Source organism: Mycteria americana, chromosome 1 (genome assembly GCF_035582795.1).
Source record: "Mycteria americana isolate JAX WOST 10 ecotype Jacksonville Zoo and Gardens chromosome 1, USCA_MyAme_1.0, whole genome shotgun sequence".
In the NCBI taxonomy this organism is placed as follows: domain Eukaryota; kingdom Metazoa; phylum Chordata; class Aves; order Ciconiiformes; family Ciconiidae; genus Mycteria; species Mycteria americana.
Window position 1 is genome coordinate 94889613 of NC_134365.1, and position 25626 is coordinate 94915238.

Sequence of the window (25626 nt, forward strand, 5' to 3'; positions counted from 1 at the left end):
ACTGGATAAGGATGTAGCCTGCAACCTCCTCTATCCTCTCTGAACTCACTGGCCTGGCTTTGCATTCGCTGAGCCTTGAAGCGCCTGCCTGCAGACAAGCTTTTTCAGCTGATCCAGTTTACTGTCTCTTAAGGCATCCCGTATGGCACTGAAGAAACTGAAGTAGTGCTGGAAGTTGTGCATCATGAGCAGGACACCAGCCAGCAGCTCATTGGTCACGAGGAGGTGATGGACGTAGGCGCGAGTATGCCTCTGACAACAGTAACAGGTGCATCCTTCCAGCAAAGGACCAAAATCATCTTCGTATCTGAGGAGGAAGCAATGTTGGATAACATCAAAGGTAAGAAGACCCATTTGAGCAATAAAGAGGATCCAGCTACTACATGGCCTTTTGCAGGGACCTGAGCCTTGAAGTCCTGAGGGCCTGAATCCAGCTGCTGTAAGACGTGTTGACATCTAAGACCAGCACCACTGGCACAAAGGACTTCAAATATCATGCCAGAACTCACTACAGGGCCAAAAGGCTGCACACCTAAGTCAGAGGATAACTTTGATTCCATCACAGCTAACAGCAGAGAGAGGCCTTATCTGTGCCTTCCCTGACAGAAAAGCTACAGCGCAAGACACGCCTCACTACCTATCGCACAGTCTATGAAGGAGGAAGCTATCAGAAACAAGGATTTACTGATTCCACTATTCACAAAATAGTATTTCCCTCTACTGTGAGATGCACCATTCTCACAAAGTGGAGAGAGGATCAAGCAAAACAACACAGTTGTCTACTCAGACAGCCTAGCGGTAGCTGTGGAAAAGAGAAGGAAGGACAGGTGGTAACACTGGCCAAAGTTTTTGTGAAGTATCCAGAAATTGCAGAATTGCTCTGCAGCTGCACAAACTGAGTCAGAAAGTGGAGGCTCTCCGTAGTTTAAATAAAATCTAGCATCTCAGGATGACCCAAATTAGATGTGGAAGACCAAAATGATCCCCAGACAACCTTTGCAAACCTGCTGTCTTTCAGCTGGAACAGTTATGACCATTGTATGTCTGCTGGATAAATGATCAGAAAATCCCTGGCTTTAGGTCAGGCAAAAGAGCAATTTCAGCCATACACTGTTGCCTGATAAGAAGCTAGAACGCTTATCCAACACTCTCCATTCAATGTCCAGAAGTACTGTTTTCAACACCTTCACGTTTTATGAAGTTTCCCATCCAGCTACTGACCGCATGCAATCAAATACAGAGGACAAAAGCATCATATTTAGTGATACAGCTGCAGGTACCCTCCTCACAAACTCACATACCTTTTGTCCTTCAGAAATATCTCAAATGGTGTCATTTCTGGGTCAGCTTTGGAGATTTCATCCTGGTCGTCTTCAGCACCATTCTTCTCCAGGTCCTGGGCCCCATTTTGTTTTAAAACTATTTTAAATAAAAAGACAACAGCCTTTTATGAACAGACAGCAAGAGCAGAGGAAGGGTAGCAACCTTACAGTAGGTATTTCTGCTACTCTCGTGCCAGATGAAAACTCCTGCCACAAGTTTCCACCTCTTTCCTATAGTAAGCAACTATTTTTCTTTACTTGTCATAGGTTAGTTAACACAAATACAATTTTAGATTATTAAAACAGCAAGAGACAAGTGAAAACTAATCTACTAAACCTAATGAAGAGTTAGAGCTGAAACAACAGTGTAACTTTTTGCTGCTCTACTGAGTTGAATTCTTAATAAAACGCCAAAGATATTTCGAGTCTGAACTGCATGCTGAATAGAATGCAATCACCTGAACAAATTTATTATATTGAGATTTTGGTTAGAGTAGACAGGCAACTCATCTGCATTCAATCATTCTACTTTCCATGCTGTCATCAGGTTCAGAGATTTAGATGCCTTTTTTAAAAAAAAAAAAAAACAAAACAACAAAAAAACCAAACAAACCAAACAACAATTGGAATCAAAAGAGGCTGGTAGCACTAATACAGAAGATGTAGATTCCACATCTGCCTTTTCAGCAGTCTATCTTAAAAATAAAAACATCACCCCATAATTTTGTAGGTTTGCATTTTTAGGTTTGTTCTTCAGCAGGAGATGTATCTGGAAACATCAATATTACTGTTTGCACAATCCATGTCTACTGAGTGTTAAACAGACACAGAACAAAGAGATTGTCCTTACCCAGAATCTTATGATTTAAGAATATGGTGAGACAAGGTAAAGAACAACAAACAAAGCAAGGGGTTAAAAAAATAGCAGCAAGCACAAAGAAACAAGATGTTCTGTTCTATTCAGCTGGTTTTGAGTTATCCAGGCATGAAAAGCTGCTAGGTTCTACCCAGGAGGAAAAACATAAAATGTTTTTCTGTATTAAAAACATTTAATAGACCAAAACAAAATGGCTGCTTGAAACACATTTGATAGATGCTTTAATGGGCGATATTCATGTTCCCATCTCACAGCGTAATGAGGTAACAAGTTATGAACATCTCCTTTTTGTTTTGATATGAGCTGATGAATGCAAGGAAAGAGAGGAAAGGTGCCCAAAGAAATGGGATCCCTAACTTTCGTCAGCTAGAAAGAAGGGACTTCAAAAATATATTATTAAAACGGACACATATTCATTAATTCTAGAGATCAAGTATGTTAGATCTCTGCTTAATAGGTCCAGCCTTCACGGCTAACGGTAACAGAAAATTTGCCAAAAGGTGTCGAACAAAAACCCCTCTATTCAGTAAGTGTTTAAGAAATACTTGAGCATACTTCGGCTAATCAGACATTCAGATCCCAGGTTGAGGCCTCAAGTTCATCTCAACAGGTTTCACACCAAAATACCCCACCTTCAAAAGCAACACTTGACAGTGGAATCCCAGTTTTTCCAGTGGTTACTGCACTTATTTCAGGAACAAAATATTCAAATATAGATTCCTCCAAAGCATGAATTGTGCTTGCCACAATACTGACTGATACAGTAAAAATTATAATGACCATCAAGAAGCCTACCTGCTGCTTCAGGATCTGGAGGGCAGTCATAACTGAAAACCAAGGCACAGCCTCGCTCTGTCACTTGGAAGGGAAAGAAGCTCTCAAAAATGTCCACTCCCCTTTCAATGCACTCAAGCACCTCATCTGGTTTGCCTACACCATGGATGATTCTGTAAGAGACACACAGGAAGACAAATCTAGACTATTCTGAGTAGAAGCAAGCAGGTACCTGAAAGAAAAGACACATGTGCAGCACATGTAGCTTATCCCTGCAACTGCTAACCAGAAGGCAGGTGGGTACAACAGCCATCACTCAGAATCCTGTGTGCTTCCATTTCCCTACCTCCAACCTATCCAGTACATGGCAGGCTTTTCTTTATCTGTCATTTGGAAGACAGCAATAATCCCTCATTTACTGCAGAAAAACCTCATTCTGTTCATTATGTTTGAAGTGATATGGTTTCTTTCACACACACATAAACACACTTAGATTCAAAATTCACTTAACATCTATGCCATAGAACAGATATTTTCCTTAGTCATGTTTGTGCCCCAGGGAATTACCAGTTTCCAGACACATGGACCCCTTTGCTTGGTAATTGTTTAGGAGACAGTCTAAAAAGACTTGATCAAGAGCAGCAGAGACAGCAGTAGATGGCTGGTCAAAGATAAAAGTCCTTCAGGTGACAGACACATCATATAGCACTTGGAGAACTGCCTGGAGGAGAATGCACTAATGAGAAATGTCACTGGAAAGAGAAAAGCTCCTTGCTTTATTCTTCCCTCCTCTTTACCCGCTCAAATGATTTACTCAAAAACCTGGGCTGTAACATCTCCTGGGACATGGCATTAAGAGCCAGGAAGAGCCCAGCTGGATTGCCATCAATGGTAATAGAGATCCTGCTGTTAGCCAAATTTAGCTGGCAGCTTCCCTGAGGGTGGGTGAAGCAGAAGAGAATAGAGCAGTGCCTGCTCTCCTGCAGGTGCATGGCTGGACTGACATCAGTAGAAGCTAACATAGGGCAATGATCTAAACAGATAATTAGGAAAATACACAGGGGCTGATAAATGAAGTCACAAGGTGCCATTTTTAGTCACTTTTCTAAGTACTCCCATTAAACTGATGAGCACAGAATACAGACAGGAGAAGTTTACAGCATGAGTGTCTGATGTTTCAGGCTCTCATGGCAAGGCAAAAATGATAATAGTTAAAACAGTAGCTCTGCATATATGATCAAAATCCTTGCTAAAACTTATCTTTGCACAGGTAAGGACAAACATTTGCTCTTGCAAGGGTTCTAATGCTATTGAAAAGGAAAATAAATTTTACCAAGAGACTTCAGCATCTTTAGGTACATGAAAGGACTCTAAAGAGTACATTCATAAGATCATTTCACCATCACACAAGAAGCAACTGCTTTTTGGGTGAAGCACAGAAAGCGTTTGTCTTCTAGAGAATTTCATATTGGGGTAGAACACAGCTGCAAAACAACTTCTCCAGCCAGAATGGCAAGGGTGATTCAGGAAAGCAGGATTGTCTGAAATTCACTTGAGGTACTTACAAGATCCCCTAGGGCTAACCAGCTTTCTTCCTACAAAGAGGTCAGAAACACTTGTCTTAACCAGACAAGCAAACTATTTGATAGATGAGGCAGATGCACTGGTAGCCACTAAGGTTAGCTGAGCAGATTGGACTCTAATGCTCCCAGGGGATCTTTTTAAGTAGCTCAACCAGACAGGATGGCAGCAACACAGCAAGCCTTCTAATTGTCAGGAAAATTCAAACCCCAGGCACCACTAAGCATGAACAAGCTGCAACACCAGACACACGCTTTCGCATTTAATTTCATTTTGAACACCATTAGATCAGAGCAATGCTCAGCTAGCAGAGGGCAGCACAGCTACAGAAAGACAAAGGGGCCTGAGTCACTCTCTTCAGAAAACAATGAAAAAAGCACCCATGCTACTTCTGTTGCAGCTGCTCTTGTAAGAGCAAGCTCAACTCAATGCTAAGAAACCCTTCTGAACCACTAGCAAATATTAGCACACATTTTATGGAAGTCTTTAGTTACTGTTAGTCATCTGTAAGAGTCAAGAATGCTGCCACTCTTGTCCAGTCTCTGGCATGGATCTGATGAGCATAACTAACAACTCAGAATACACAATGATCCCCACACTATACCAGTCCAAGCAGAGAATACAATTGTTTTGGGCCAGGCTGTACCACCTCTGGTAGTTCATAGGCTCAGTGCCTCAGGTACTAGGTCAGAGATGGCTGCCATAAGATCATATAAGCGCTGGCTGTTCTGTCAGCACCCCTCTCTGCTCTCCTCCAGTTCAGACCAGAGAGAACTGGAAACATGACAATTTTTCTGAGAAGAGGTCCCTGTAAAACAGGTTGATAATAGCATTCTTGTTCAAGCTGAACTTCAAGTAAACCATGGCCTCAGAGGCCAAATGCAAGCAGCCCAGACTTATCCTTCCTAATTCTTCCTAAGTAAAGACACTTGAACTAAAATCTTGATTATTCTCCAAATGTGGGGAATACTTAAACCCACAGCATGAGCACAGCTTGGTGCCAGTTGCAGCTAAAAATTGAAACAAGGGTTGAAGACTGCAGCCTGACAGTGGTAGAATTTATGCAGCCTGGTGCACACACACAGAGCTGTGCAATACGGTGATTATTTCCTACAGTGATATTGCACAGCAGCCTGTAGACACTCCTCATAATAGGACAGATGGACTTCTTGGGATGGTGCCCACACAACTTACCTTGGTTTATCCTCTGGCAGCTCTGCTGTGACAGAAGCTATCAGTTTCAACTTGGTCTCCTTGGCCATGGCACATCCCTGGAAGCCATCTAGCAGAAAGCCACCCACAGGTCGCTTGGCAGTCTCCCTGGCTGATCTGAGTCTCTCTTCCAAGATATCTCCACCTTCAATTGCCCCAAACATTACACTTCCTTGTAGTTCCTGGCCCAGGAGAAAGCTACAAGTGTTAGAGCGTGCTCTGCCAAAGACACGCAAGACACCTCACAGCCCAGACTCCAGATGCCTGCTACTTAAGCCCTGCGTTCCCAGAAACTTGCCAGAGCCACAGTGTTTCATCCCGTGTAAGACTATTCCCCACGCAACACCACGAAGTCCAAGTGTAAGGTAGAAACGGGATTAGGAGACAAGATTCTGCCCCTTACCTTGACACTAACTCACTGAGAATTTTGGTGTCATTCTTCCCACCTCCCTATAGAAGGCAATAACCACAGATCATCTTTGTACATGGCTCTTTACAGATGGCCCCTCAGCACTACATGTGTCGGTGCAGAATACAAGGCAGGTGCCATTATCCTGGCTGTCAGACACCAGATCTCACAATGAATTGCCTTTCAGGGGATACCAATATCAGCTCCTGTCACCCATTCTCCTTTGTAGTGCAGACTCAGATAGTACGTCCCCTTTCACCAAAATGAAGGGACGTTTCAAAGATGCTGGAAGGAATAAAGAATAGCACTGGCAAATTCTAGCAAGTCCTCCCTCACTTGGAACTGAGGGGACTTCAGAGCAAACAGATGGATTTTCTCAATCTGAATGAGAAGATCCTACTTTGCCCATGTATATAGCATGACGGTAAGTGAAAGAAGTGCGCTACAGTCCAAAAGCAAAAAAAAATAAAAAAAAACAGTTCTCCTCAACTAGTAGAGATGGGTATCCTGGTGCAGAAGGCAAGTTATTAAAAGAAGAGAGTAGCAGAAGGAAAACCCACTGTGCTACTGGTTATACCTCGTCCAGGACTGTCACCTGGGCATTCTCCGATACATATGCATAACACGATTTCCTACTAAATCGCATCCTGGGACTGGCCCAGGATGGAGCACAGACCAAAAAGCAGCTGTGGTGCTACTGCCCTGAGATTTTGGGGACCTTGATTTTTTTTTAACCTTGAAAATTACCGGTGATTCTTCTAGCAGCTGAAGGCATATATCCAGGAAGGAAAGCGACCTGTCCACAGACTTCTTAGCCCTTTTTCTACCAACTTCCCCAGAAATGGTGTCTCCATCAGAGATGCACTGGAACCAGTCTGGCTGGATGGCCCGCTGTATGTCCATGAACTTGGAAGCTGTCATTTCCATGCGCCCCGAGTTTCCCCACAGCGACACTGTCTGTCAAGGAAGAATAGGGATGAACGTTAGTTGCAAAGGTTAACAGATCTTAAGGGTCAAAGAAGAGAAGGAATTGGTCTGGTGATACACCACATACTGGAATGATACTTCATAGATAAGTTCTCCAGGAGCATGGCTCAGAAAGTCACCTGCACTTGGCACAATGAGTGAAAGGAGATAAATGACTGAATTGGGATTTCTGGGATACTCTTTGGTGAAACTATCACACTCAACACAGTGACTTCTCCACAGGTTTGGAAGTCTCTGAGATAGAGCAGCTGGCCTATCATCACACAAATTAGTGGCAGAATTGGAAAAACACATTTAAAAGAAGAAAATATTTAAAGCCCATCAAACTTATGTTGTCATCTCATTAAAAACAGCAAAGGTTGCAATGGGAAATACAGCTCACTAGTTTCCTGTACACAATGCAAACCCAAGAAACTATTTCCTCTATTCACATGGGTGAATTCATACCACCCATGTGAATATACATGTGTATATAAACCACACAGACACACTGGGAGGAATACAAAAGGTTGTTAGGCAATTTAATCTTAGAATCTAATGTTATTTTAGGTCCCAATCCAGCCACTTAAGAAGGGACTGAAATACCAAGCGCAAAAGAAATACACAGCTTTCAAACCGAGCCAACGTAAGAAATGGCAGGTACTCATTAGGATTTCACACAGTCTTCTCAGTCTCTTCACAGGCTTTCCATTCTGTGTGCGCACATGGGCCCTCATCTTCCATTGTTACTCCATGCTACCCTCAGAAGATTTTAAAGCAAGAAAAAAGCACCTGCACAGAGAGGTTATGTTACCTGAACACCTCTGGGCTAGCAGATGTCACCATTCCATTCACTAAACATTCAGATTCACAAAATGTTACTGCACCCACTGCAACTACGCACACTACCATGTTTCATCCTATTCCACAGAATCTGTAATTAACCTGTGAGTACAGCTTGGCAGTTGCTTTTGTTGTATTATTGTTAGACTCGTGACACTGCTGCTCCACGATTTTAAAGGGGTATTCAAGTAGGTTAAGTACTGGGCTTGAGCCCTTTAGAAGTTAGTTCTTTTCATCTGCAATTCCATTAGTGCTTTTTTAAATGAGGAATGGTTTTCAGCTATCAGAAATAGCTTATAGCTTGAAGTGTTATGGGGACTTTTTGGGGCTTGAGGGTTTAAACACATTCTCCTAGCCTATGCCAGGCAGACAGATTAAGCAGTGCAGTTCTCATGCATACTAATTCACAGATTGAATTTGATCAGCTGATGCAAAAAATATGAGCAGAACAATTTTTTTTTGTCTGGTCTCCACAAAAACCAAAAGGATTGTGCAAATACACCACATGTCTGTTGTCCTTCCATCCATCTCTCCCGAATACTTTTGGTCTCATCAGCCAATTTCACTAAATTTGAGTAACAAAGAAACAGACAGAAGTCTTCGAAGTAGTAACTTTTGTAAATTTAGGGAAATCCCAAACTAGTACCTGCAGAATAACTGGAACACAGCAGCTATATGCTGTTCTGCAGCAGGATGTTGGCCAGTTAGTACCTGCTGCCTCTTATGTGAGAGCATCAAGGAACAGCTGGTGAAGGCAGGCAGAGGAAAGTCAGAACTGTTTGAGCCAAAGGGCACAGAGTATAACCAAGTTTAGTTACCTTCATTCTGCTCTCCAGAGGAAAAAAGCTGCTTTAATAAGTAAAATAGCCATGCGGCTTAGAGAACTGAGCATTACCCCATGATTATTTAAATCCAGCCCTGTGCCAGGCTTTCTGGCACAGAATCCAGAGCTTTCTGTCCCATTGCTTTCAAAAAGCTTTCATAAGTATTTGTCAGCACAAATCCAGCTGCAGAAGGCCTTGCAACAAGGTGACAAAAATCTTCACCAGCTTAAAAAAAAAAAAAAAAAAAAAAAAGCCAAATCAAACCTGCAACACCCAGGCTTAGGTTGCTGCTATAACCTCATAGCTGCACAACAGTGAGACAAGTTTCAGGTAATTCCTTCCCTGCAGAAAGACAGCACTTGGCCTGGTTCCCAGCAGCAAAGAATATACACTGATAGCTGGATGGCAGTAGTTATCCTCTGTCATTCAGTAACCTTTCACTGAACATGACCGTACCCAAATAGGCCTTGGGACTGACCATATCTGAGCAGGTGCCAGGAGTGGCCCTCCAGGCCAAAGCTGTGGCAGGCAGCGTGTGGATTGTACAGGGAACATGCGTGCCTGGGGAATGGAACGGGCAAACATCTGCAATGCTACGTGCTCCTGGATTGCTGAGCCACCTTCCTGCAGAAATACTAAGTTCTTCCCCTTTGTGGGCCTGTAGCAGGCTACAAATACACACATAGGAATTCAGGTTTACTGCTTATCAGTGGCATCACCGCAAGCTTGTACAGCTTGTAAGCTAAAACACATGTATTTTCTTTTACTACCATATTAACTGCAACAGTGTGGGAGTCCAGAGCTCTCCTTTCTATCTGAATTGCCACTTAACTGTTCAGGAACTGTTCAGGGAACGCATTACCAAGTAAGAAAGCATCCAGCTTTATTTAGTTGGAAGTATGAGCATGTAAATGACATTCCTCTTTGTGCAAAGATTTATTTTTCTATAAAACATAAAAAAAATCTTGTGGCTGTCTAAGCACACCCACACAGATGAGGGGAGGACTGGCAGCTTTCTCTTGGGAACTTTAAGTGGACCCTTTCAAGTCTTTACAGTTGCTGTACCTTGTTAGTGTTGTAGCCAGATGGACAGGGAGTGACTGGGTCATGAAGGGAGCAGTACAGCACCGCATCTGGCATACCTGGGAACAGAGCAACAGACACAGAGTGGAGTTTCGTGAACCAAAACAAAGCTAATGCAAAGATGTGGTTTGTAAATTTGCAAAAGGGAACAGGGTATTCTCCCACACACAAGTACATCCACTCTGACAAAGAAAATATTGTTCATTTGATCTCTCAGCACCAAAGAAGGCAGACTTTTTCCCCAGCTTTATTAGCTGCAGGGAGGAGAGTGCAGCATCAGGACAAACCACCAAATAATACCCTTTGGTTCTGCAGCCTACATAGCTCCTTTGGGATTTATTTATGTTTCTTCTTGATTAATATTCCTGCTACTAAAATTTGCCAGACCCAACAGCTGACTCACTTGACCACTCAACTAATACATTGGAGACATCTGACATTTGACACAATCTAAACTGAGCAACAACCTCAAGCCTAGAACGTTTAAGGACGGGCAATGTATAGCAAGAGAACAGATCAGCTACACAAACAAGAAATTTATCATCCCTGCTAGATTGGAGGTTTTAAATGTCAGAAAGCTATGTCTCAATGACATACAGTTTTCTCTTCACAGTTAGTCACTGAAATTGGTGAAGCCTCCACGAAGTTGCAGATAAAGAGATTTTCAATTTTTCTTGAAGGAATAAGTCTTCCCAGAGCAGCCAAAGTGTATTGAAAGTTGGGTGCAAACTTCCTGTGGAAATCCAAGCCATAACTTTGCTTATGTAATGAAATGCATGTCCAAAATTTTGATGTGCTTTTAAAAAAAAAAAAAAATCTTGGTCTTTGTATATAGGACAAAAATGCTTAAACATTTTTAAAAATTATAATAATTTACTTTATTTTATACACTCATAATGTATGTGCAACTGGCATATACAAAACATTCATAAAAATACCTCAGCTTTGATACAAGTATTAGCAACTCAAAAGTTTTTTTTCTTGCAAAGTCTGCTAGATTCCATATACAAAGAACTGCCTGTAAATTGTAGAAATTAAAGACATGCCATCACTTTGACAGAATTTACCCTATACCCAGTGTAGCCTGAGATACGCAGACAAACAAAGCATCCCAGAGAAGCTTGTTGACTTGGCTGATCATCCTCCAGTCCTCTGACTACCTCCCCAGGTATAAATACAGGCTATGATACAGATATTCACACAAGATGCTAACCCTGCATTCACTGTGCATTCAGGTTCCTTCACCACATGAGACTGACACAGTCATCTCGTCTGCATAATGCATGCGGTCAGGCCTTTACTGATCTGTTATGATGAGAGGAAAAACCCAGGATAGTCACAAACCCAGGAAATGCTGCTTTACTCATTCTTATCACCAAGGTGTTAAGATAAAGATTTCATTCAGGAACTGCTCCATGAATGGAGTACAGGGACTGATGAAGATGACTACAGCTTGGTGCAGTAGCTGAGGGCTATGGCAATGTTGACTGTTTTGCATTTGACTATCCATAAGTAAAACTGAGTTTATTCCTGAAACTGACTCTTTAACATGGAAAAATGGAAGGAGAATACAGGGAGCAAGTACAGTCCGACTGCTAAACTGACAAGAACAAAGAACAGGGGAAAAAAATTACCTTCTCTGCCTGCTGCTTTAGTTTCTCAAAGCTCCCACAAATCCAACATGGGTCCTTCCCCTAACATCTTCTCAGAACAAGAATAGCTCAGAGGCAGAAGTGTCCACCAACTGAGACTGATTTGATGTGGGGTGCTTTGCCTGTTTATTCTTCATGTTGGATGAATATTTCCTGCTGGAAATCTTTAGATTAAACCAACTATTTTATGAGAATCAAAAAAGCCAGCTTGAGCAGATAGATACTCTCAGGAAATGTATTTGAACAGCTGTATGGGAAAGGCCACTTTCATGAGAATTTCTAATTCTCCTTATCAAATGAAGTCAGAAATTGCATCTGGCAAAATTCATTTGCAGCAGTGACTGGGGACTACAGTAAAACCTCTCCCTGTTCTAGTCTCAACTTTTGGGCTAAGCCCATCCCAGTCAGTGCTGAAGCCCCCAAGGAGAAGGCTGGGTGCAGAAAAAGAGAAATAAAGCAAAACTACATATTTTTGTAGCCTGTTTGAAGGATTTCTGGCCATACTAGTGACAACATACTATTTCAAGTCTTCCTTAGTGCCACTTTGAGTAAGAAAATACCTAAATGTGGAAAGCCTATGCTTACATCTTTCTGCCTGCTGTACTGCCTAAAAATACACCAGTGGAATCCACCCACATCATCTCTCCAGACATGCAAGCAAACACACACACACTTTACCTATAAATTTTGCAGCTCCTTCTTTATATTCTTGCAGGACCTCATGAAGTTCTGCCCTGCATCCAGATACAGAAACACATTAACTAAGCAAACAACTGTCAAGAAAGATTGGTGGTTTCATAATTAAGGCTTCTGTTTCCATACTCATGCGTTGTCTGAACCTGGGTTGGATAGTTGCCATCCAGCTATCAGGCAGCAAAGCAGGGCCAGACGGAACTAAATGCCAGAGACACAGAGCTCAAGAATCACAGCTTACAAACCAGGGCACTCATAATTCTGTGGCAAAAAGGCAGAGCTTTTACCCACACTGACCAGTGACCACTGACTTGCTGGAGAGCATGAAGTCACACTGTGACTTTCTGGGCGGCGTTACTAACGTGCATCACTCAACAACTACACAAGCTAGGGAGTGGAGAGCTTCTAACAAGCTTTAGGATGTTAACCTTCCCTTTCAGGTGCCACTTACCTAACTAGTTTTGAGAGCTGGCTGCTTCTAAAGCTGGTTATTCTGCTGGGAATATGACTGCGAAGTCGTTAAGAGGGGTTTGGCCAAAACACGCTCAAAATTTACGCAGCCCTCTAGGTCCCTTGCCTTTACCTGCATCCTACTAAGTCTCTGCACCTCTCTTCGACGAGGAAGCAACAAACGGGCAAGTGAATTCGACATTTTGCCTTGCGTCCGGGGAAGCGAGAAGCCCGCCTGCACCCAGCAGCGTTGCGGGGGCTCGCTGAGCCCCGCAGCCCCCCCCACCCTCCCAGCCGCGGTACTCACACGGTAGGCAGGGTGAGCTGGGCCACGGCGGGGACGCCGCCGACCGCCTGCAGGGTGTCGCGGGTGAGGTGGGGCGCCGAGCCGGTCCGCGTGTAGAGCAGGCAGCCCGGCAGCGGCAGGGCGGCGGCCCCGCTCCTGCCCAGGCCCGCCAGCACCCCCAGCCGCCCGCCGCTCGCTCCGCACAGCTTCACCTTCATCGTCGGCCCCGGAGCGCCGTTACCGGCATGGGCTGGGTGGGGGAGGGGGACGCGGGCCTCCCCGCTTCCCGTACCCGCCCCAATCACCTCACGCGGCATCATCAGCGTGCGCCGGAGGGCACACCCCGCCCTTCCGCCGCCCGCCGAGGGGCAGCGGCGTTGCCGGGGCGAAGCCGCTCCCAGCGCGGTGCGCTGTCGGCCCCGCTGAGAGGGGCGGGCTGCTCGCGGGGGTGCCCGGCGTGGCCATGGCCTTCCCGGGGCACAGGCCCCAGCTGTACCGCTGGCGGCGCCTCACCGCCGGGGCCAGACCGAAGGTAACGGAGCCCGCCGGGCCGCGGAGGGCGCTAGGGGGCGCCCTGCAGGGCGCTGTCCAATCAGGGCGCGCCCTCTCGGGTGAGGGGCCGCGCGCGGCCGTCGCGCCCCCAACGGCTTAAACGGTGGTGGGGAGGGAGGGCTGGGTCCGGCCGAGGGAGCTGCGTGGGTTGTGCACGCGCGAGATGGGCCCGTGGGCTCCCGACCGCTTTTAAAAGCAGGGTCAGGCTCAGAGGAGAGGTTTCCCAGGTCCGTGGGAGGGCTGCAGCAACGGCCGTTTGATCTGCCAGCGGATGGGAAGTCCGTGGTGCGCTCGAGTGAATGGCGCTAAATGCGGCAGCGTTAAACTCTGGTTCAAAAAAAGAGACAGGTGGTTGAAACACTATTATTTTTTTTTATCTTATTTCCAGCCAAAGTTTGACTCTGATAACTTGGAACACTGGATCAAGGTGAAGTAATCACACAGTAACTCACTCAAGAGTAAGGTACCCTGTTACGCATAAAACTCGTGGGTCACGCACAAAACTTGCTGTTGAGCAGTACTGCAGGTTGTATGTATGGGCAAGTAATAGGAGAGATTTACCCCAAAGCACCTTCTCCTGCATCTACAACCACCTAAGATCAGGGAAAATTACTTGTAGGGTGAAATTCCCTTTGTATTACTTCCTTGGGTACCCCCATGCTCCCACCCTCAGCCTGCTTCTTATGGCAGGTGGGAGTGTGCATCTGCCTCCTCATGGAGCCTCCTAGACCTCTCTGGAAAGGGAAGAAGTTCTGCAGAAATGCAGGCTGTCTGGGTTACAGGCGTTACATGTGAAAACACAGTGACACATCAGGACCATTTACCTCAGAGAGATGAACATGGGTCAGAAAATCACTCAGACTACTTACATAGTAGCCAGCCTGGCTATGACAAAACACTGATACCAACTTTTATAGTTGGTGGCTGCTGGGAACTAACTCAGCAAGCCTCCATCCAGCTCCCAGGGGCTGGGTGTTTGCATTCTCCCAATGTGTTCTCCAATCACTGTGATTGGCACTAATTGCCAAATGAATGCTTATTACTTAATCATTCTAAGTCCAGTTTCTCCAGTCAATCAAGAGCAGTCAGAGAAACGTGTTTCGAAAGAAATTATTTCTTATAACAGCCATAGTCTTGTGTTACATTCCCACTGATGTTTGCTCTCTGGAGGAGAAACCTGGATAGAGGAAGTTTAAAAATTAATATCCAGCAATCCTTAGAAATGTTCTTCTTTCTTTAAATTAAAGAGAGTGGAGCAAGCCTCTGAGTATGCTGTCTCTGAAGCTTTTTCCCTTCAAAAGTCAAGGTATCCCCAGGGGCCTTGTGGTCCTGTGACGAGTTTGGAAACCACGGAACAGCTGCAAGATCATGATGAGGCCAGTGAGGAAGGTGAGCTGAAATACTGCTGCCACAAGCTGCCTAAAACAAACTGTTCTTGATCCAGCATTGCGGTTCTGGTCTGAACAGGCTCTTGCAAAGCTTGAGACCATAAGAAACAGTTCATAGTAAGATGTCTTTCATCTAATGGAGAAAGGCATAAGAAGAATCAATTGCTGGAGTTCAAGGTAGATCTTAATTAGCATACCTAAGCGAAGGATAAATGTGCTGTCTCCTGGAGATTTCAGGTCAAGACGAGGATGAATACTGCCCTTGAAGACACAGTGAACGGTCAAATACAAGTTAGTGCTATAGGAAACTGGATGAATTACCTGACATATTTTTGATAGCAGGCCAGATGTGAAAATGGAGTTGCTCTGTGTAACTCTCACATCTATGAATAATTGTGTGGTTTTGCTTTGATGCCCATGCAAAATTTTCCTCACTAATTAGCTAACTAAATATTCCCTTTGTAATGCCTGCAGCCACAAGCACTTACTGAAATTTGAAAATAAAACTGCAGTACATTTAAAAAAAAAGAAAAAGAGAGGGAAATTATCTCCCATCAGTGCTAGAAGTACATCTGCAGTGTAAAAAGCTAATAGGAGACAGGAATTTAAAAACTGAGTTAACCATTCTTTTAAGACTCAAAAGCGAGCCTTACAGAATGGAATGAAGACACGTCTCAAGAGCATCCACTTCAATACAGGAAGTCAGCTTTTTCACTTGTAATCATCAGGGATTATACTAATATATAACTAATAGCATAGAATAAACATATCTGCTTACAGTGCACTGTCTGAATGCATTATACAGCATAGTGGCTCAAAAGGAGCTGTCTTTGCAATTGGTGGAAAAGTTGCTTGCTTTCCTCATGTTTCTTTACTATTATTGTTTGCCCTTCTCTGCTAGGGTTTTCCTTTTTATAGATACCAGTCCCTCAGGATTGTTCCTAGCTGAACTGAAAGCCTTTTATCTGAAATCCATTATTAGAATACTTAATGGTATTAACTACACATAGTCCAATTTGCAAAAAAAAAAAAAAAGTATCAATAAGAGAAGTGCAAGGACTCTTTTACTCCAGAGCTCACATTTCCCAGTCAAAAAAGTAACCTTTCCCCAAGTGATAAGCTGTTTTTCTCTCTTCTTTCTGTTTTCAGATATATTTCCTTGTTCCTGAGCTGCCCTGAGAGATTATAAAAGAGAACAAAAGTGATTTGAAAGACAATAAACATTAGATTTATGTTTTCTTCAAAAAGCCCACCCCTTTTTAAGGAAGTTTTAAGAGGCTTTAATTGCCTTAGAAATACCAGGACTCAATGGGAGCATCTTCATTTTGTGTTAGAACTAGAGATTTGGAGCAGCTGCTTCCTCCTGTCTATCAGCTGTGTGCCTTTACAGGGGATGACGTGCACTGCACTGGCTGCTGAGACCCCTGCTCTTTGTCCATTCTCACCGCATGGATGGCTCAGCTTCTCATGGGGCTGCTCCTGATGCCTTGCTGTTTACAGCCCTGCATTCTGCTTCAGGAACAGCTTGGCCACCCATGCAGTGAGGCCAGGTGGTTTGTTGAGGCAGCAGCCACGGTAGCTGTCTTTGCTTTTGAGTAGGAACTCTGAAAAAGGAATTTTTGTGTTTTTCCACAGAAGAGTGGAGATGCAAATAAAGTCCACAGAAGGACTTTATACCCAGTTGTTCATTAGGCATTTGAGCTTACTGAGGAGTACCTAATCCATCATGGGTGCATTCCTGTAGTGGCAGTCTTAATCCTGAGTACAGGTAGTCCCTGGTGAAGCTTGCCACCTGGCAGATTTGTAATCTAGACTCACCAGTTGTTCCTGGAGCTGTGGTACTTGCAAAGGTTAACCTGTACACATGAAGCAAATGTTTATCCAAACAGCGGTTCTTTTTGTATTTAGCATATGACAACCTTGGCTGTACACGTGGAAAATATCTAAGTGTCTGCAAGTGCAGTAGTAAAACATATGAAAGCTATCTGAGTTATGAATTACCTCACATGAATTCCATCTCCTTGATAAATGCTATAATAATCACACAAGTGATCTAAATGTCCACAGAATCTTGTAGGAAAAATGGGGTGGAGAAGAATTCATTTGTGACATATGTGACAGGGAAAAAGTTTGCCACCTTATCTTCCCATTCTTTTATAGAGCAAGAAGATGAGAACAGAACTGTTAGCCTTATTCCATTTTCTGTTGCAGATCAGCTTTCAGTCATTTTAGACAGCCTTCCCAGCATGTGGTATAACTATCCCAGAGACAGTCTTGCTAGTTTACACTTACCCATATATTTTTTTAAGCAAGTGAAGTCATCAGTCTCTTTCCTCATGATAGCCCAAGAGCTGCTCAGTAACTGGATGAAGTCCAAACTGCAACTGGAGCTGATGAGCGATGGAGAAGAGGAAGTTGAGACTGTCCTCCTGGAAAAGCCTTGTGCAGCCCCTCTGAAGTATGAGCAGTTTGATGGTGAGAGCACAAAGCAGTTGCTGGCTTCCTTTCTGAGGATATGCTGGAGAAGGGAGCCAGGCCTCATGGCTTGTCAGACTGAGAGGTAAAAGTTGCTTTGAGGCCAGGATAGTGGGCTCAGTAGAAACAAGATTGGAGGTGATGATTTTTCTCCCCTTGCTGTAGGGCTGCACAAATGCACCTCATAAACATTCGATGTCTCCCTTTGTAAAAGAGAAATTTTATTTCTTTTGTGTATGGGTATTTTGAGGCCTGTCAAATTTATACAGCCGTTTGAGATGCTCAGAGGCAAGGCAGGAAAAAATGGATGAAATGTTGTTACTGCTCTAGTGTGTTCAATGGGAGACTGATTAAGACTCTTTGGGGATAAATGGTGTGCAGTCAGTGTGTCCGCTTTCATCAGAAGTGCATTCACAGTCTGGGAAAGTGATCCCTTTAATTACCTTAGGCTTTGTGATCTGAGACAGAGAGGTTTATTCATTTCAGACTAGCCTGAGATAATCTGAATTTCTCATTTCAGACTTGTGCAGCTATCTGGAACATGAATTGGAAAGTTCTTCTGTCCAAGAATACCTACAGCATCTTTTGCAGAGTGAAGTTGTGAACTGTGGGATAGTGGAAGACCTTAGACTTGAAGACATCAAGGAAAAACAAAAATTTGCAGATCCACGAATAATCATGGAGCTCAGACACAAGCAGGTGAGCAGACAAGGCAGCACAGTTAAAAGGAATAAGATGGAGGATCACAGGATTAGAGTAAATGCTCAGTGATACTTCCCCAGTATTCTCTCCCAACCTGCAAAAATCTCTGACTTGGAGGCAAATACCTGAGGATACTCTTCCACAGTTTAGCTGAAATGTTACTGCGTGCACATTAGCCATTCACAGTAGCTTGCACAGTCAACTTTGACTACATCTGTTCAGGTTTTCCCCCTTTCCAACGACTGACAGGAAAAGCCGCCATGGCAGTCAGTTCTGAGTTTGCTCCCATCCAGGAATACTGGTGTAACCTCACTCTCTTGAATGGAGTTTTTTGCTGGTCTGAGAGCAGAACCAGTCCAGTCACTGCCAGCTATGGGTAGGGTTACTTGCTTCATGTGGATTGTGACCCACCCTGACAGTGTATAATGAACCTCAGATTCTTCAGCCTTTAGCATCTGCTTTGACTTTTGCTGATTTCCTCCTTCCCAGGTGAAAGAAAACCAAATGAGGCGTCAGAAGGCATTAGAGGTTCAGAGACAAGAAAAGTCCCTGAAGAAATCAGTTCTGTCTGAGGCCAAGCTCCAGGCACAGGAAGAGGATAGAAGGAAGGCCCTTAAGGCCAAGGAGAAGATCCAGAGGGAAATGGTGAAGCTGCAAAAGGAAATGGCTGAGAAGAGGCACACCATGGCAGAAGCATGGAGAACGTAAGAGGGAGAGGGGGACATGGAAAGAACCATATGAAGAACACTTCTCTTATTCAGCTCCTTTTGCTAAATGTGAGAGGAGTGGTGGTCCCAAAGGAAACATCTGCCATTCCTCTGTCTCCAAACACTCCCAAAACTTTTTACTCCTTTGTTACCAACATCAATGGCAGAGTTTATCATTAGTGGGAAGATGGGCTAAAGATACTGTTAGCCTCCCCTCAGCCATTACCAGTATGTACACTGAATGACAAAGTAGGAGTGTGTTTGCAGCACTGTGCGTTCTCTCCGTCAACTCTGTGGCCATATCCAGCCTTGTGAGTGTCTAATGCAGCATGAAAGCCAGTACACACACACACACACAAAAGTCTGCATTGAAAGTCCAGCACTTACAATACTTCCTCTGCTATGAGAGAATAAAGAGCATTCTTGGCTGAGAATTCTGCAGAGACATAATTTTTGCTTCTGCTGAGCTTGGATTGTCACAGAGATGTGACCTGTAGGGATGCTGTTTATTTACTTAGGCAGCCCTAAGATCCTAAATCTTCTCATGCAAGTGCTTTACTGAAATCTTACTATTTTCTTCTGTCTGCTATATTTTGGAAATGCTCCAGACTGTTTAATCTCTGGACCCCAAACCATGACAGAGGCTGTTTTCTAAGAATGCCGAGAGAAACAGTCAGCAACTTTCTAAGCTGTAGAGGTGATTCTCTTAGGATTGACCAAAAAGAGAGTGAAATCTGTGCTACAGTACTTTCCTCATTGTATTAGATCTGTATGTTTGCTCACTTTTCAGAGAGGGGAAGAGACAAGAAAAAAGTCAGAAGCTGTCAATGCAGGAGGTATCTATTACTGCATCACCACCCCTGGTCCTGAAGAAAGAAGAGCAAGGAGAGGAGAAACAGAGAAAGGCTCAGGAGCTGCTGCGCAGGATTGACACCAATAAGCGGAGAGTGAGCATCACCCTTCTTTATCTGAGACTCTGAGCTACCTGCCCTCAGCTACCATTTGCAAAACTGAAGTAAAAAGTCCTGGTTATCAGAATTTTTTACTTCTTCCAAGTCCTCCTCCTGATACTAGGAAAGTAGAAGAGCAGGGCAAAAAGTATCTTGTAAGACTAGAAGCCAGAAATCCTGAGCCTCCAACTCCAGTGTGTCTATGCCTCAAGTGTACTCAGTGGGAGGTTTCACTTAGAATTGTGGAAAAGACGTGGCTCTCAGGACAGTTGCGAACATAAAGGCTTCTGCAATTGAGAAATAGGCAGAAGTACAGAGGAGGCAGCAGAACAAGATCTGTTTTCCCTTGAGGAAGGAAGTAAAAGGGGGGAAGTGGCACAGAAGGGCCCGAGAAGCCCTTATTGTGTGTATGGGAAGATACTTTAAAGATTGCCTTGCAGACTGGTGCAGGAGCAGGGAGAGGAAAGAGGAGAGAAGCGCTGAGGCCTGGGATGAATTTTGAGCTGGGTCTCTAGGAGCTGAAGTATACCAGCACATCCACAGCAAAGGGTTCCTCAAGAATCCACTCCCACTGGGTGCAGTAGGATATCCTGTGATATTGCAACAGCTTTTTTGAGGCAAACGTGGATTAATAATTCCTAGTAGGAACCTGTTTCTTTTACCCTCGTTATTCTGATACCATGGCCAGCTCTGGGTTGAACACCTAGTTGTATCAAATACTTGCAATTAAAGAGCAATCTTTTTGTACTGAATGATTTTATATGGGCAGTCTCAGCAAAGGGAATAAGTTTCCCTGAGTGCAGGTATGAATACCATCCGTCACATAATGGTTTTAATTAATAGAGCAGTCATCATTGTTAGTGTCTACTTATCTACATCTAGAATTTTTTTTTATAAAGAATCCCATAGCTTTTATGGTGATTCTCCAATGGCTCACTTCGTCTGCCTGTCTGCTGGATTTGAGCTTGGCTACTGTTGAGCAGTACACAACCTCTCTCCAACACAATCTAAGCTATGAAAATAAGCCTGACTGGAACCACAGAACAATTTAAGGGCTGGCAAAATGTGAGAAGCCGTGGCATAGCTGAGCTAAGCAATAGTGACACTTTGATTATTTTCCTAAAGCAGAAAGAAGTAGCTAATGCACTGACATTTTGTCCTTTTTGTAAGTCTCCATTTGGAGATTTCAGTGAGTGAGAGGAATGCAATTAAAACAAGGCATCATGACAAAAGGGAAACAGCTGAGTCCTGTGAGTTGACCCACTTGGAGGATCAAAATTAACAGTGTCCGCAGTGACAGGGCTAGAATTATGGGGTAGATTAGATAGCAAATTGCTGTTCTGTACAATGTAAATCACTCCCAGAGGCAGCGAGTCTAATTACACAATAGGGGAAAGGTTTGGCTTCCTACTGGAACAAGGGTGAGCTTAGGGTGTGTCAAATTCATGCTAGGAAGTGTCTTGATTTTTGTCTAAGTTAAAAAACAAAACAAAACAAACAAGTGGTCCATGGAGATATTTGTGAACTGTTCTCTGCAGAATTGTTCTTACCTGTAGCATGTTAGACATTTTCTAGATTTTGAAACGTCTTTCTTGTCTCTAGAAATTTTATGGTCCTCACCCATTTTATTCCTTCACACTTGGTAAACTAAGTGCGTTTCACTCGAAAGCATAGAGCCCCATGATGTTATCTTTCTAGTCCCTTTCTGCTTTTTGTGGAAAGCCTGCACATGCTCTATGTTGGTTTTTTTACCCTCAAGGTAATTGTGGAAAGTGGGGATTCTAAAAAGAATCTCAAAAAGGAAATTCAGATAGGGGGAAGGGTGAAGAGGATCAGCATTTGTGTGACGGGCTGTATCTTGCTCATTGATTTTCTGAAACTCTCCCATGCAGTGCATGCAACGACATTTCTCTGCTTGGCTGAAAGTCATTCTGGAGCACAGAATTAAAATGGGAAAAGCCAGAGTGCTTGCTGACTGGAAATGCCAAATGAAGGCCCTGCGAGCCTGGAGAAACTATACTTGGGCCCAGAAAGTAGAGCAGGAGGCACAGCAATTGGAAGTTCATCTCCAAGATCAAAACAGGTAGTGACCCTATACTGTGGGATTCCTCCTACTGCAGCAGTAGTTGGGCAGCACAGTGATCAGGGACTGTAAAAGGGGCTTGCCAGTTAGCTAGCAGGAGGAAAACAGGAGCTTTTTGAGAAAATTTCTATATCCCCTGCAGTCTGCCAGAGGCATTGTGGCACAGATGAAAAGGAGGACAGGGATAAACAAGAGCTTTAGCACTTTCCAACAAGCCTGCATCTCACTCTCTCTGTAGGTATCTTTCCTGGAAGTCTCACCCTGGCTTGCTGTGGACCCCAGAGAACATGAGGTGCCATATTTATTCCTGATTAATATAGTTATTTCCTATTTCAGCAGAAGTATAGCAGAGATCATTTTGGCCAGTGCCTTTCATTAAGGAGGCTGTTGGATGAATTCCCAATCAGCCAGAGAAAATTTTGCTCTTGCAGGTGTCTGGCAGGCTGTGTGGTGAGGCACTGCTGCTTCCCCCTATGCAGCTGGCAAGGGAACAGGACACCTCTTTTGCACCTATCCTACAGCCCAAGGATGACACATGAAATTGCAAAATGTGAACTAGGGAAACTTACTTCAAAATAATGGGCATCCTTTCTGCCCTCCCACTCCTCCTTGGAGAAACTCTGTACAGCTTTGGAGGGCCTTCAGAGCTAAGCGACAGAAAGACTCAGGAAATTATGGGGCCTCACGTGCCATGGCTTGGACTGCTGTACTTGATGCAACTGTTTCAGGCAGACCTGGGCAGAAGCTTCACTCCTATCATAATACAAGTGCTTTCTCATTCAGGAAAAACCAACTGTCTGTGGAGCATAACCAGCGACGGCTTTTGCGCTGCTGCTTTCTGGCATGGCAGCGCTGGAGCCAAGCAGAGGCAGAAAAGCGAGAGCTGCAGATCAAGAGGGAGGAGACGAAGAGAAAGATGGCACAGCTGGTGGAGGCAGTGTCACTGGGGAAGGGTGGTCTGGACAGGCCAGTGGAGGTTAACAAGCCTGGGACAGCAGAAGTAAACCATCATCAAGATTTGCAGCAAGACAAGGTAAATCCTTCCCATGTAGTTTTGTCTATTGGCTTCTCAGTACTCGTACAACGGACTTCTTTTGTGCAATCCGAAATAAGGAGTACATTTATCACCCTGGGAGAGAAGCCTTCCTCTGGGACCCCCAAATACGTGCCTGCAACTGTTCAGGAGGAAAGTCTTTAAAAATCGGAGGCAAACATGAAGGACAATGGATGAGTTTTAAAAATAAATAATCTCTAATGCTACCAGAGAACAACCCTTCGTGTACTGTGAGTCGCAATGAACATCCCACCCCCAGATTACTTTTGCTGAGAGGTTAGTTACATCTTTGATGCCTGCTTAGACTGAAAAAGAATAACATTTGACTGCATGACAAGAGATTTTGTCATGCCAGTGCAGCTCTCTGGCTTTTAAGCATGGGGGAAAGAAGTTGTCACTGGCTATTTCAGGATAATGCACATCACAAGGAGGTAGGAGACAAGAATCAGAGGTTGCTTCCTTAAATTGTCATTTGTCAGGTCAGAGTCTGCCCTTCCTTTCTGTCTATAAAACCTGTACCACAGCAGTGTCCCAATCCCAGCATGAGAGCTAACACACGTTACAGGTCAAGCTTTTCATTTGCTTAAGCGTCAGCAAAAGTTGACTTCCGATGGTGCTTATATCACCTCGTAGGCCCATATTTTTCTTCTGATGCACTAGTAAAATTTGTGCTGGAAGGATGGGACTGAATTTGGAGTTTGACCTAGGAATCAGAAAGCAGACCTTACATCTGATGCCTCTTCAGAGAAAGACCATGTGTCAAAAAAGGCGCAGCCTCATTCCCCACTGTTCACCAGTTTCATGGTAATATTTATCAAAGCTGGAGAAGAGGCACAAGGAAGCAGCACCTTGTAGACTTCTCTTCCATCTGAAAAGGGACTGTCCAGTAGATCAGCCATGTCGATCACTTCAACAACTGTTTTTTCCTTTATTCTCTCTCTGAGCACTGAGTGGGGACACCACAGTCCAAAAGGGAGTGTGCTAATCCCCGAGAGATGAGCTAAGCCCTGAGAAGTGAGATGTCCTGAGCTGTGCTCCCTAACAAAATAGTCAGGATATATTGCTGCCAGAGCTCTTGCCTGGTGGGGATTTCTTCCTCCCAGTGAAACAGCACACAGCTCTTTAACAGTTCTTTCCCATAGCTTCCCATTTTGTGCATAACAGGGCCCCTCTGCCCTGGCTAGGAACTGGATAAAGGTTGCATAGCTGAGATTACCCTACTTCTCAGGCATCTCACTAGATTTGCATTAAAGAAACACTTACTATGTAGCAAGGGCAGAAGCGTGCTTCGTTTTAATCAATGCCAAATTCTCCTCATTTCTTTTTTTTTTTTCCCCCTCCCCTAGGCAACTGAAACTTGCCTCATACAGAAAGAACCTGACCAGACCAGAGACCACTCTTGCTGGGATGCAGCTCACACATCTTATTCCTACAGAAAACCCAAATTTGCCTGGGAGATTACCCTAAAACATGCAGCCCCAAGTGTCCAGGACCAGGCTGTGTACAGGAATCAAATAGCCACTCTCCCCCAGCAGTTTCGGGCACCTGGTCCAAAGACAGCTCCTGCTTATGGTAGCCGTTTTGAGCACCGTTATGCCTTCCAGCAACGCCTGATTGAGGAACAGAGGCAGCAGCTTCAGAAACAGCAAGAGCTGATCCTTGAACTACAGGAAAATCAGAGGCTGAGCAGAGCTAAAGAAGAGGCAGCACAAGCCATGGCTGTAACCCAGCTGCTTAACAGCTCTGCTTCACAAACCAGAGAGGAAAAACCGAAGAGGGAAAACCAATTGAGATGCAAGAATACAAACCATTTGAGGTATATGCCCTAGATAAAGCAGGCTCAGTTAGTCAGCACATCTCATTCCTACTTAAGTTGAGCCAGAATTTGCCAGGCACACTTCAGTCATGCTAGTGCTGTCTGCTCTTCCTCTCACCTGTGACTTAGCCTCAAGGGTAGTATCACGCTGGCCAGATACGGTAGTATCTCCATCCTTCTCCCTTTTTGCGATGGCTCGACACCACGTGATCCATACAGGATCCACTTAGTAACAGCAACACTAGAATGTCACAAATAGTAGCAGCAGGGATTTACTTAATCAGGAAAAAAAAAAAAAAATAAAGTGCCATCCTCAGTATTTCAGAACATGCATTTACTTAATCAGGGAAAAAAAAAAAAAAAAGTGCCATCCTCAGTATTTCAGAACATGCAGCAGCCCTGGGTACTTAGCTCCTTTGCAAGGATGCATCATTAATCCCATTTCAAGCAGAAGAAAGGTGTATCAGGGATTCAGACTGAAAACGCAGCACAATAGAGAACAGAAACTACAAGGCCTGTTTCTCAACCATAGGTGGTAGGTGCGAGACATCATTTGACCACATTCATTGATGAATTTCTTTACTCTTTCCTTTCATAGTCCACCTGTTTCTCATGGGCCAGAAAACACAAGGGCAGTGATGCAAGGCAGGAGGCCCTCCAGCCAGCTGACCTCAGCTCATCCCATACTGAAAGGTATTGTTCAAACTAGCAAAGACCATTCCAGACCACTTTTCTCAACAGCTTGTCTGGAAACTTCTGTCTTTCTTCCCCTCAGCTTTGCTGGTTGGTGACAGTATGCAAGTAAAACTCAGCACTCTCTTTCCCAGCCTGACCAGCGCTGTGAGAGGCTGAGCCGTTTTCACGCCCAAGTCGGCCATCTGTAAAACCTGGGCCACTGCAAGTCCCTCAAGTCCACGCTTAGTACAC

General features: G+C 44.2%; 3 protein-coding genes across 15 annotated transcripts in view; 1 reads left to right on the forward strand and 2 right to left on the reverse strand.

Annotated features, from left to right (window-relative positions):
• Nucleotides 1-13438, reverse strand: QTRT2 (queuine tRNA-ribosyltransferase accessory subunit 2). The gene is made up of 8 exons (XM_075512960.1): nucleotides 12994-13438; nucleotides 12222-12277; nucleotides 9874-9950; nucleotides 6923-7132; nucleotides 5749-5948; nucleotides 2995-3146; nucleotides 1302-1419; nucleotides 1-307 (listed from the first exon to the last, which is right to left on the reverse strand). Exons 1-8 carry the CDS (start codon nucleotides 13290-13292, stop codon nucleotides 46-48), a joined length of 1374 nt encoding a protein of 457 aa, XP_075369075.1. The 5' UTR covers nucleotides 13293-13438; the 3' UTR covers nucleotides 1-45.
• Nucleotides 13314-25626, forward strand: part of CCDC191 (coiled-coil domain containing 191) — a 22010-nt gene continuing 9697 nt past the window's right edge. The window contains exons 1-11 of one of the 6 annotated variants that reach the window (XM_075512818.1): nucleotides 13314-13504; nucleotides 13913-13951; nucleotides 14772-14913; nucleotides 17256-17387; nucleotides 17908-18086; nucleotides 18579-18793; nucleotides 19587-19743; nucleotides 21639-21829; nucleotides 22613-22862; nucleotides 24230-24699; nucleotides 25298-25392. In XM_075512818.1, coding sequence (XP_075368933.1) covers nucleotides 13436-13504; nucleotides 13913-13951; nucleotides 14772-14913; nucleotides 17256-17387; nucleotides 17908-18086; nucleotides 18579-18793; nucleotides 19587-19743; nucleotides 21639-21829; nucleotides 22613-22862; nucleotides 24230-24699; nucleotides 25298-25392 — 1939 coding nt within the window. In that variant the 5' untranslated portion in view covers nucleotides 13314-13435. The other 5 variants (XM_075512826.1, XM_075512836.1, XM_075512845.1 and 2 more) reach the window with 5 other exon arrangements.
• Nucleotides 17329-25626, reverse strand: part of ZDHHC23 (zDHHC palmitoyltransferase 23) — a 28712-nt gene continuing 20414 nt past the window's right edge. For 2 of the 8 annotated variants that reach the window (XR_012777270.1, XR_012777266.1), the window contains one exon: nucleotides 24817-24940. Coding sequence is in view for 4 of the 8 variants with exons in the window: in XM_075512880.1 (XP_075368995.1) it covers nucleotides 17461-17590; nucleotides 24818-24940 (253 nt within the window). In the remaining 4 variants the exon portion in view is untranslated. Of the gene's footprint in view, nucleotides 17591-24816; nucleotides 24941-25626 lie in introns of those variants that run through there. The other 6 variants (XM_075512886.1, XM_075512880.1, XM_075512922.1 and 3 more) reach the window with 6 other exon arrangements.

Excerpts from the sequence above, each read along its gene's own strand:
- QTRT2 (XM_075512960.1), bottom strand. The coding sequence starts at position 13,292 with ATGATGCCGCGTGAGGTGATTGGGGCGGGTACGGGAAGCGGGGAGGCC. Across the intron at positions 12,278-12,993 it reads CAGCTCACCCTGCCTACCGT|GGCAGAACTTCATGAGGTCC; the intron begins GTGAGTACCGCG and ends ATCTGGATGCAG. Across the intron at positions 5,949-6,922 it reads AGCTGCTAGAAGAATCACCG|GAACTACAAGGAAGTGTAAT; the intron begins GTAATTTTCAAG and ends CTCCTGGGCCAG.